This window comes from Hippocampus guttulatus, chromosome 1 (genome assembly GCF_054856545.1).
Source record: "Hippocampus guttulatus isolate MCC_2025c chromosome 1, RoL_Hgut_1.0, whole genome shotgun sequence".
Taxonomy (NCBI): Eukaryota; Metazoa; Chordata; class Actinopteri; order Syngnathiformes; family Syngnathidae; genus Hippocampus; species Hippocampus guttulatus.
The window spans coordinates 11,109,249-11,121,710 of record NC_141261.1 but is presented as its reverse complement, the minus strand read 5'-3'; the positions used below and the strand labels follow the sequence as shown (position 1 = coordinate 11,121,710).

Genomic DNA, 12,462 nt, shown 5'->3' with positions numbered 1-12,462 from the left:
AGTGAGGGTAAACGGGGTAACAAAATTATTGCAAAATCTCAATGTTATTTATTCCACATGACAATTTGTATTACAAAAAAAAATATATATATATATATTAAAAATAAAATGGATTTAATTTTTTTTTAATTTTCATGGGCTACATAAATTGACCGGGCGGGCCAGATCTGGCCCTCAGGCCTTGAGTTTGACACTTAATGTTGTGTATATATCGATAATACTGGGGTAGAATTTTGAAGAAAAAAAATCTGTTGAGTTAGCTTTGTATGCTGATTAAAAGTAAAACTGGCACGCTTGTTTCAAAATTGCAGTCAGTGTTTTTCCGGCACGTCAAGTTTTTTGTTTTTTTTCTTCCTCCACAGCTTTCCAGGTAAGCAAAATTCCACTGCTTAGCTGTCGTAAGACTTGTCCGCTTAATACGATTGGACTCATCGACAGCTACGTGGCAACTTGTTGGTGCAGTCAGAATTGAGACGGTGTGTCGAGAGGTGTGTGCAGCTCACACTACCATCAATATTTGCAAACAGAAAGCTGGCAAAGTAGGAATTAAAAAAAAATGCGCTGGCTTTTCATGGCCATACCTTTGTTCCATTTTATTTTAACAACTTGATTTTTGTGTTTTATTTGCATACACATTTATTTCATATTTGTTATGAAAACCTGGATCCTATAGCTCAAAAACTGAGATTTTGGATTCACCACCCAAACATTTGTAAAAAACATCTGTAAGGCCTACTAACTGTCATGTGAGTGTAATGTCAATGTTTTTGTTTTATTTCAATTTTTATTAAGACTCTAAATGCATGCCGGGAAATTCATTTTACTGTCTTCCTCCCACAAATCTACACAGCCACTTTTGCTGACACAATGAACACGTTGCACAGGACTCAACAGTGAGTGACGGCTGCAGTGTTGGTTTGCTTCGAGGATAAGTACCTGCGGCGTCCTGCACTATCGGGACGTCATTTTTAACCGGCGACGGAGTGGCAATGATGGGGCTGTAAGCTGGTGTGTTGGTTGGCATGACAACACTCAGAGTGGCTCCCAGAGAGGCGCTGAGCAGAGAGTATGACAGACAGGATGGAGAGAGGAGGTATGGGAGCGAGGGCAAGGGTGGTCGGAGCAGAGCGGGAGACAGTGATGTAGCCTGAGACTGGGCCGGCAGGCCGGCTTGCGGTACGGAAGGAGGAGGTGGAAGTGGCGGTGGTGGAAGAGGAGCAGGAGGAGGTGAGGAAGGAGGAGCGTTTTGGCTAGTGTCAGCAGGGGTGGTGGTGGTGGTGGTGGTGGTGGTGGGGCAGCCTAGTCCTGGAGAGACAGGTTGACCAAAGAGGGTGAAGGGCGGGCAAGAGGGAGGGAGTTTGGGGCCCACAAACAGCGCACCCACACACACGCACACACACACACACACAGGGATGGGAAGTAAAAAGGGAAGATAAAGATAAGAGAATGATACAAAATGAGGCCCATTCAAGACAAGTAAGCACCAGCCAGAACTACAATGATGACAGAGGTGGCACCGCATGGAGAACGCAGGTATATACAATCTTTCGAAATAAAACATGACTTAAAAAAAGCAGGAAAAGTCACTTCAAGCCACACTCTTATTATGAAACAATTTCGAGGAAATGGAGACGATGTACTGGATGTTCAAGACTTCTCTAAAAGAGCCTCCGGACTCTGGAATTGACTTCCTAGTAGGGTGAGGCTGTTGACTGATTCTAACTGGCACCTCACAACATGACACAAGTCTGGCTTAAACTACTGTCTCGGATTTTAAATATGAATTCATGCATTTGTCTGTATTTCATCTTCCTCTGTATTTTGTCAATCACTTTAGCGCTGCCCGTGTTAAATAAACAAATCCATTATAAAAAAATTTAAAAAAAGAAAAGAAAAGAATGACCAAGCGCACCCAAGCAGATTTGATCTCTAAGTGAAAGCATGCGGCAGCGTACGGCTCCGGTGAGGTACAGTAGGCCTGAACTCCTCGATGAGGACATACAGTACGTGACTTCATGATGATGAGTGATGGATGACATTGCGTGTCTCCACCTGTCACACTGGTGGCGGCCCCGCCCGCGTGTGCTTGTGTGAAGTGTCTACCTGCTGGGGAGCCATCGTTGCCCACTGGGGTGCTGGTGCAGCTGCGGTCTTGATTGGACGACTCGGAGGAGATACCCAAGGGGCTGCCCCCGCCTCCCATGTAGTCCACGTAATCGTCAGCGTCCTCGACGGTTGCGGAGGAGTAACTGGAAGTGATATCGGAGTGGGCCGCCATGGCTCCCGACACCATGCCGGTGCCATGATGCAGGTCATCGGGCCTCTGGCTCAGTGGCATCACCTGCAGCCATGCAAAAAACGGACACGGAACGCCTTTTAATTCATGCGGGGTTTGACTTTTGGAACGTCATGTAACGTTTTTTGCATGAGGCATTCCGGGGAGAGAAAAAAAAAAAGTACAAACAGAACCAGAAAATCCACACGGGAATCCATTTATAGTGCGATGTGGGCCATAGAGATGAAGAGTGAGACGCAATGAGAATATTTTCCTTCAAACGGAGTCTTGAATGTCACGGATTGCTTCGGCATGAGAAGTATTGCACTCTTCTCAAGGTGGAAGCCATTGCGTTTTGGCATAGAGTTGCATTAAAAAACAATGGCGTACTTTTTATCATTCTTTTCCATTTTTACATATCAGTCTCTTTCACATCAGTGTATTAAGTACATGTTTGTCAGATTCGTTTAGTTTTCTGTCAAACGTTTTCATTTTTTATTTTTTTTGCATTTGGTTTTTAGATCAGATTTCGCCAACGTTTTCTGAACCGAAAGCGACTTCTTCGGTACTGATTAATGCAAAGGGCCGCCAGTTTGATTCGGACTTCTGAAAGAACAAATTTGCTGAAATTACCTTTATAAGTTACTATTAATAATGAATGAAATTCATTCACGAGAAGATACTGCTCATGCTAATCAGTATCAGTTGTCCCCAACCTTTTTTTCCATCCGGGACCGATAGTACAGATTTTTCACGGCAACCTTTCGTTGATGACTGGGTGGGGGATTTGTAGGGGGAGGTGGCTTTGGTGCTGATATTCAGTGATTGTAAAGTAATCACTGAGTGTGTGTGTGTGTGTGGGGGGGGGGGGGCAGTTGCCGATATCGACTACAAAATATTATTCCCAATTGGGCTGCTACCAAAAAGAAAAACAAACAGTCGATCTGTGCAGCCCGCTAGCAAACGGCCCGCGTATTGGTAACAGGGGCCACTGATTGCTCATGGAAATAGGAAAGAGCTCATTATCACTGGACAACACTTCCATTTGACAAATCTCTGCCAGTGTTCACATTTTCTAATTTCTACAACACTCCTAGGAAATACCAATGTCCCATCACAGGTGAGCTATTTATCTAACAGTCCGGCGCGGGTCCTCACGTGGTTCTTGGAGGCTACCCGATGCCCTCAGTGGGGATCCTCACACTAGATTTGGTATTTTTTATGAATATGTATATTCATGCATTCATTTTCTGAGCCGCTTTATCCTCACAAGGGTCGCGGGGGCCGCTGGAGCCTATCCCAACTATCTTCGGGCAGTGGGCGGGGGACACCCTGAACCGGTTGCCAACCAATCACAGGGTACATAGAGATGAACGACCATCCGCGCTCACACTCACACCTAGGGACAATTTAGAGTGTTCAAACAGCCTGCCACGCATGCTTTTGGAATGTGGGAGGAAACCGGAGTACCCGGAGAAACCCCACATAAGCACGGGGAGAACATGCAAACTCCACACAGGAAGGCCGGAGCTGGAATTGAACCCAATATCTCTGCACAGTGAGGTCGACGTGCTAACCACTCGACTAAGGGGCCCCCCCGAATATGTACAGTATATTTATATGAATATTTATTTGCATGTTTTTCTATGTTCTTATTTGGACGTGTACTCTTGCTGTTTCATATTTACTACAAAACACAATCATCACATGTTTGAGAAGATGCCAAAATATGATATTCGCTCTGGGCACCGTGTTTCCGATTAAAAATGAGTTTATTATTTGCAGCCAGTATCATCGTGAAAAAAGGAAATGCAGTCACGGCCTCAGAAAGTGTGTGGAAGACACCTGGCACCTGCTCGTACAGACTTGTGTGTAATTGTGTAATTGCCCTTTTGAGAATGGCATGCATCTTGTGTCACATGCTGAGTCAGTACCTGGGATGGGACGCGATCAAAGTTCTTCCCCAGCATCCGTCTCATGTGTTTGCGTGCGTGTGAAGTCATCTGGTGCTTGAGTAGGAAGGAGAATTGGCAGCCCTCGCGGATGCAGTGAAAGTGGCTGTTGACTTGGTTGTATTTGCAACCTGGCAAAACGGACAAAAAAAACGGCCATAAGCTTGTTTTCTTTGAATATTGTCAGTGCAGGCGACAGCAGGTGATTATGATTAGATCGCACAAAGTGCAATATTTATATAGTTTAATATAGTTTTTTTTAATTTCATGATATACGATAGCTATGGCAAAAGAAAAAGTGAACGTAGGAGGAATATTAGATCACTGGGGTGTCACGCTGAGCAAGTCAGGACTTTTGTGCACTAAACCTGTGGAGCTCTTTTATTACACTGACATCCTTTATTCGATTAGGAATTTACATAAATAAATTCTCATTTTCCGTGGGCCAATAATGCGCACACACACCCCTGCGAGCCAAAGTAAATACACAATCATTGGAGTATTAAATTCATTTTTCCAAGTCGTCTTTTGCTCCCTTTTTTTAAGCACCTTCTGCTCTTTTCTCCTGTTTTTTTACTCCCTAATTGATTTCTCATTTCAAATTTGAATGAATATATACATATATATATATATATATATATATATATATTTTTTTTTAAATTTAATTTAATTTTATTTTATTTTTTTGTGCCACTTAATCAAATACTGTTTTTGTAAAGGCAGGCAGAAATAATTGAGTAACATGCTGGGCAGGTGCTAGCGTGTCAGTAACCATGACACCCGGGGTTTTAGAGCACCATACGTGTGTGTCATCAAATAGCTCTCACTCACACACACACACACACACACACACACACACACACACACACACACACACACACACACACACACACACACACACACACACACACACACACACACACACACACACACACACACAGGGCACATTTTAAACCGGGCAAAGTTGAGCAAATAACAGTGACCCCTGTGACACGGCGTGCCTTTTGTCACACACCAACCAGGTAACATCATCTGCGGTGTTCAGTTTAATGTCGCTGCCATGGAGACTGGCAAGCCATCAATTCTTTATGACGGCAGTGTTAGCCATGCTAATCCTTTCTGCTCCCCCAACACCGCCACCCCACGCCCCCGCTCAAACAATACACTTGGCAGAGCCGGCTGGGGACGAAAAACAGCTGTTTCGGGACTGTTTTTGTTTGCTTTGTCTGAGTATTATGAAAATCCTGTGTCACTGCCTGAAAAAACAAAAAAACCAAAACAAAAAAAAAACTGATCACTCTTAATTCATTTGTGCGCGGTGGCAACGGCGGCTGTGAGGTGCAGCTTCCCAGCGCAAACAGGCTAAACCAGACAAGCCGGTTAATTAACTAACACAAACCTAATTGCTCATTTCTGACAGGGGCAAAAAGGAAGAGGAAAACAAAGCCGGATACCCACCGATGTTATTGCTGCTACAGTACGACTACCTTGGGGACCTGACGTGTCATTGCGAGTCATAAAAAAACTAAAACAACAAACAAACAAATACAAACACCTCCTCCCCTCCCTCATTGCAACACTGCTCTTTCTCTTGTGAGAGTTGACCAAAAATCAATGTACATCTCCAGGCATGAGAACTAAAGCTTGATCGTCAAAGTCCGAGAACAAGAGGTTGTCATTTTTCCGCTTTAAATTAGTACCGGGGGAAACCGAGGAAACGAACGGCGCATTGAGCAGTCAGTCAGAACGAGACACGCTCACAAAAAATAACAATGGAAGAGAACTCGGGTCTCCGGTCTATATTCCTGCGGCTTTTCTTTCAAAGAGAGGGGAATGCTATTCGAGAGGAGACTGACGACAGCAAGACAACGGACAGCTGCAGCAAAGTGGAGACTGCGGTGCCGAGAGTCCGGACCTAAGTACCAGCATTGTTACTGTATTGAAGTTGAATTCTCACAATTTCGTACTTTATTTCATGATTTATATTTATGGAAACTTACATTCAACAAATAAAACCTCTTAGCTACTCGTGACTACAAAATATTGTTAAATCAGAAAACATTCATCATTGTTGTAATGTCAACCGCGGAGCACAAATACCGTTTGGGGAAAGTAATGAAAAGAAGTGGCAGGTAATGAGGAAGTCTGCGTGGGTGCATGCGTGTGTGTCTGTCTCTGTCGCTCCCTTCGGCTTGAGGCCAGCAGATGCCAGCATCACAATGAACCGGGTAACTCCGCTCATTACCCAACATGCACATCTTGAACTACATCGCTGAAGAAAACCAAAGGAATAAAAAAAAAAACATCAGGAAAGTTTAACTACTCATTTTTTTAAAAATAATTTTACTTTTATTTAAATACATTTAACATCCAATACGTGTAAAAAAAAAAAAACTTGTACTTTTACTTTCAGCTACTTTACACTGCCGATAACAAGCTAATGTTAGCATGTGGTTTATTTTCGGCATCGCTAGCTGTGTATTCTCAAATTTTACGATGACAAATGATGAATCTGCTCCAGCAGCAAGGGGACACCAATAGCTTATTGTACTAGAATATATAAATACTATTTAACTCTTACTTTTTGGAAAATGGTTCACAAAATTAGTAATTGTGCCAAGCTAAATAGCTACCAACTACAAGAGCAGTTTTTCTCAACCTTTATCGAGCCAGGGTACATACAGTATGTTACAAAAAAATCTAAACAGTATTAAAACGCATATGTCACAAAAAAGCAAATACTAAACGCTTAAATCATGATGGGTACATTTAGTGGAAGAGAATTTAATTAATTGTGCCTGTCACTATATGTCATTGGCATAGCCAGGGACAGATAAACAAAGATACAGACGGTAACTTGTTGCAAACAAACAATACATTTTTGAACTATGAAGTGAAATTGGATGATTTCCCATGATTAACTTTCACGACACATTAATTTGTTGCAACGCAATGGTCGAGAATCGCTTCCCTCAAGGATGAGAATGTTTCTTACCCAGTCGCCCGCACTCCTCCCTCTTGGTGAAATATTTGAAGCCATTGGCGGCGCGGCGCTCAGCCTTCTCGTGCTTCTTGATGTGCCATGGCAGCTTGGTGGTGATGTTGGTGACGAAGTAGCATCCGGGCCGCAGACAGTGATAGTGGCCCCTCATTCGGAACTCACAGTGCTGCACAGACGAGACGCGCGGAAGATTTCATGAGGGTGGTTGTGTGTGAATGCTGAGCGATAAGCTTTGTAATGCTTGAGTAAAGTCAATTTTATCCAACTCAATATAAGGGTGAAATATGTGACTTAGAGTGCTGTGGAATAGTATTTGTTCCCTTCCTGATTTCTGTGTTCTTTGCATATTTTTCACATACAAAGGTTTTCAGGTAGCCCCCCACCCCCCTTGTTAATTCACAAAGTAAATGTGACTAACGACAGTTTTGAAGAGAGTTCAATTTCACAGGCAAGACCCGAGCACCACATTTGTTGAATCAGGAAGTCACATAAATAGAATCACAAGACTCTGCGGCTTCAGCAAACCACAATCAGAGCCATTATCCACAAATGGATACAACTGGGAACAGTGGCACACATTCCCAGGTGTGGTCGACCAGCTAAAATTATTCCAAGAGTGCAACGACAACTCATCCAGAAGGGCGCAAAAGAACCTAGAACGACATCCAAAGAACTCCAGACCTCGCTGGCCACAGTTCAGGTCAGTGTTCACGACTAGCATAAGCAACGCACCGGACAAAAATGGCATCCATGGGACAAGACATCTTGATTATCCTCAAGACTTTTGGAAAACCATTCTGTGGACTGATGAGTAAAAAAACCTGAACTTTTTGGACGATGTGCGGCCTGTTACGTCTAGGGTAAAAATGGCACAGCATTTGATAAAAAGAACACAATGTCAACAGTGAAGCATGATGGTGACAGTGTTATGGTCTGTGGCTGCTTTGCTTCCTCAGGAGCGGGACAACTGACTGTCATTGATGGGACAATGAATTCTGCTGTCTATCAGAAAACACTGAAGGAGGAACATCCGACAGTCAGTTTGCGCCCTCAAACTCAAGCGCTCTTAGGTCATGCAGCAGGACAACGATACGAAACAAAACTAAGTTAAGGTTTTGGAGTGGCCAAGTCAAAGTCCGGATTTGAAACGTGCACTTCATGCTACGAAGCCCTCCAATATGGCGGAGTTGAAGCAATTCTGCGAAGAAGAGCGGGCCAAAATTCCTCCACAGCGATGTGAAAGACTCATCACCAATAATTATAAATGCTTGATTTCAGTTATTGCTGCGAAGGGGTGGCACAACCCATAATTAGGTTCAGGGGGAAATTACTTTTTTCACATTGGGACAGGTAGGTTTGTTTTTGTGTCAAAATAAATTAAATTGGCATTTACAAACCGCATTTTGAATTTCCCTGGGTTATCTCAATGTGATATTAAAATTGGTTTGATGAACTGAAATCTTTGTGTGTGATTAATATGCAAAGAACACAAAAATTAGGACGGGGTGCACATACTTTTTCATGGCACTGTATTCTGTGGGCGCCTTACTTTCGTCAGTCGGAAGACTTGAAAGCGAACCTCATGATGTCTTTGAATTGTCGGAAGATGATATCGAATGGCTGTATTCATCAATAGTGCTCTTTGGTTGCACTGATGCCTAACATGCATACGATGACAATGACATAATGATCCTGTCCACTGTCTGCCGCTATGCTGTAATGTATGAACCGGCATAAACCGCCACAGTCCTCGATTCATAACTGCTCTGGGGGAGTCTTCAGGAGGCACATTTGCATGACATCTGGTGATTGCTATGATATCCTGTGATGTATTAACGCCCCTTGATTGTCTTCAGTGTCTTGACTTTCTTGATTGTCATTTCAGCTTGGCAACGGCACAACAACATTTCTGATTTCAATTTCGAGATGAATTACTCCCTCTTGGAACAGGGCCACTATCTAAGAAGGAGACAGCGTCACCCCTCCTCTCTTAACGTGTCTGTACACCACCATCTGTTGGTGGGGCCCGCGTCCCAAAGGACTGAGCCAAATAAGATCTGCTCCGTTCGGGGAGATGAAAGCTGGTGGAGGAGGAAAGGAGGGATGGGAGGGAGAGGAGGGTGAAGGGAAGGGGTGGCGGGGGGGTTGGGTTGCATTCGTGAAAGGGGTGATTTTCGGCACATTAATGAATTCATTTAAACGGTTTTCCAAATGTGGGCTCATGAGAGCAGGCGGGGGGGGGGGGGGGGGCTGCCATTTAGGTTTCATTTGCAAAGCATTCCGCTGATTTTTGCCCTATTCCAGACAGCCTTGTTTACTGTGCCAGTGACAATGATTTATTGGGTAATATCAGCTAAATTGGCCTTTTCTGAGAGGAGAATGCGGCAGTCAAAATGACATTATTGACATATAAACAGGCATTACTGGGGTGACTTGACTGTCTTCTTCAGCTGAGATGGAAGACGCTGAGCCACGCTTGTGAAAGCCTTGAGTCCAATCGCCTCAAATCGTGCCATAATGGGCAACATACTTCATGCATTGAAAACGCCGGGGGGGGGGGGGGGGGGCGACAGAAGGTACTATCACAGTGAACTCACCTGGTTGGGACACAGACACTGAAGGGAGTAGTAAGAGAACTGGTCGCGGACGTTGACCAGGTTGTTGTTGGGGTTAATGTGGTCCAAACAGTGGGACTCGGCCTTGCCGGACGTCTTGCACACGTACTTGCAATTCCCGAATAAGCAGTGGAAGTGGAACTTGTTGGAGTACTTGCAGTCCGTCGCCAAACAGGGATCACTGAATAAAAACAATGAAAAAAAAAATTAAACACTCATCCGCTGCCGGCTATTTTTGACCATTTTGACTTTTCAAGACCCACAGGATATTGTGGTCAATGATGACATCGGCGCCAAACTACCAAATGTAACACCAGACTTCGTTCATCAGCAGAAAAAGAAACGTTTGATTCTGCCTTTTTCCGTTCTTTTGTAACCAGCTGTCGAAAAAATGTAGGTGGCATAAAATTAAGCTGTTTCTCCCAGCACGCTCAACTAAGCCCTTCTCATATCTAAAATGAGACATCTACTGGTTGTTGTGCATCATTTAAGTTGTTTCGTTGTCAGTTTGAAATTTACAGTGCATCCCTGTTAAAAACAAAAAACAAAAACGTAATCGTATGGCAGCGCTTTTTTTTTTTTAGAGTTTAAAGGCATGGAGAATTGATTGGATGGTGTACAAAAAATGTTCTGCAATAATATCGCTGGCGTGGGCCAGAATCTTCACATCTCCAAAACGATCACTTTTCAGGAAAAGAGAAAATCAGCATGCTTTTTGAGCAATTGGCATTTCCTCATCACAGAAAGCACCACACTTTCAACACTCACATTCATCCATTATTTGTAAAAAAAAATAAAAAATAAAAAACAGGCCCAGAGACCAGTCGTACTAATTTGTGAAAATAAATGAAACTGACCAAATTAGGATAAAGGAGCTTTTATGCGTGGCAGTGACAAGATGTTTTGGGTTAATCCTTTACCAACGTGGAAGACGCCACTATTTATCACCGTGTAAACACTAATGCACGGCAGACGAAGTAACACGTCTTAACACATACTGCCTAACCACTTCATGCGATTTTCAAAACAAAACACAATTTTCAGCTCAGCATATGAGCAATGTTTGTAGAATGTGTTACTGCAGGCGATGGTACAGTTTTGTGTGCCTGTGAGTGTGTGTAAGCAAATTGAAGCGCGTGCGGGGGAATGCATTTGTTGTCGAACAGAGTTCCGTGTTCTAGTTGTCCTACTCATTTTGAACTCATGTTTGTCATACTTTTCCTGGAACTGCAGAAAACCAGGTTTGACTTGCGGCTTTGCATTCTCCAACGAGGTGGTGGCCAGAGGGGAGTTGGCCGGCAGGTTGGGCATGGAGGCCGGCATCTGGGGGATGCTGCCGGTCAGCTGCTTCCAAGCCAACAGGGAGGGAGGAGGGGAGCTGTAGCCACCGGACGAGGGGATATGCATCACATCCACTGAGGAGTTGTTGGCCATGGAGACGGGGGCAGCGGGCCGCAGAGGACCGCCCTCGCCGGACACTTTGCCCTCGCTAAACGGAGGCTCCGACTTGACTTTCAGAGTGGCTCGGAGGTGGAAGCTAAAAAACACAGGAGCTTGCTTTTTTTTCCCTTTTGATGCTCATAAAGTACATCAAGGACCGTAACGGTTGCGGCACATACTTTGCGTGTTTTATGGCTCCGTCCACAGTGCTGAAGAGAGCGCCGCAGTCCTCGACTAGACAGTGAAAGTGCACTTTCTGGAGGAAGTCACACTGAGCCTCGCAGAAGTCATCTGTGTCAAACCTTGACGTCGACGGAGAGACAGAGTGAAACCATTGACAACAAATCACACGACTGATGTCACCTCTGTGTAGTATTTCACATGACAAACCCATTTAGATTCCCGTCAGACTCGGTTCAAACGGAAGGAACATTTTTCGGGGCTTTCCTGTGATACATACAGTATGAGAGGGACAGTGCTGCGACTACAATGACTGCCCAGCGATGCATTTAGACATAAAACAAAATACTCTACTCACTCTTAATGAATATAAATGACACTGAATGTTGGTGCGCGGGAGGTGGAATATTGTACCCCCCCGCAAAAAAAAAAAAAAGATCTATCAATCTATATAGATCAGTGGTTCTTAACCTGGGTTCGATCGAACCCCAGGGGTTCGGTGAATCAGTCTCGGGGGTTCGACGGAGCCTCTGCCATGGAGGGTAAGACACACGCGACTCAACGTTTCCATCAGTGATGACACGACCGCTTGGCCAGCGCTGGCTGCAGATGATCATATAACATTGCTTGTCCAATCAGTGCGGTGGAAAATTTAGTTGACTTAGTAGTCAACGTGTGACTGTCGTGATCGTACGTCGTACTATTATTTTTTTAAAAAGGTAAACTGATCTCTTGAAGTTTTATTTATTTTTTTCAGTTTTTTAATAAATGCGTTTTTTTAATATCTTGAATTTGTAAAAAAAATATATTTTTATTTTTCACTCATGAAGGGTTCGGTGAATGTGCAGATTAACTGGTTGGGTTCGGTACCTTTAAAAAGTTAAGAACCACTGATATAGATAGATCGAGAGATAAATAATTAGATAGTTAATGTAATCAACCACCCCCCCAAAAAAACATTTGCGGAATTCTATACTTGAACGAAAGAATGATTAGCCC

General features: G+C 43.8%; 1 protein-coding gene across 9 annotated transcripts in view; it reads right to left on the bottom strand.

Annotated features, from left to right (window-relative positions):
- The window catches only part of casz1 (castor zinc finger 1), a 197,447-nt gene that overhangs the window by 4,544 nt on the left and 180,441 nt on the right, over positions 1-12,462 (bottom strand). For 7 of the 9 annotated variants that reach the window (XM_086109352.1, XM_086109362.1, XM_086109345.1 and 4 more), the window contains 7 exons: positions 11,463-11,585; positions 11,060-11,380; positions 9,826-10,024; positions 7,223-7,394; positions 4,210-4,358; positions 2,104-2,341; positions 937-1,305 (listed from right to left, as the gene is read on the bottom strand). In XM_086109352.1, coding sequence (XP_085965478.1) covers positions 937-1,305; positions 2,104-2,341; positions 4,210-4,358; positions 7,223-7,394; positions 9,826-10,024; positions 11,060-11,380; positions 11,463-11,585 — 1,571 coding nt within the window. The remainder of the gene's footprint in view (positions 1-936; positions 1,306-2,103; positions 2,342-4,209; positions 4,359-7,222; positions 7,395-9,825; positions 10,025-11,059; positions 11,381-11,462; positions 11,586-12,462) is intronic. The other 2 variants (XM_086109369.1, XM_086109377.1) reach the window with 1 other exon arrangement.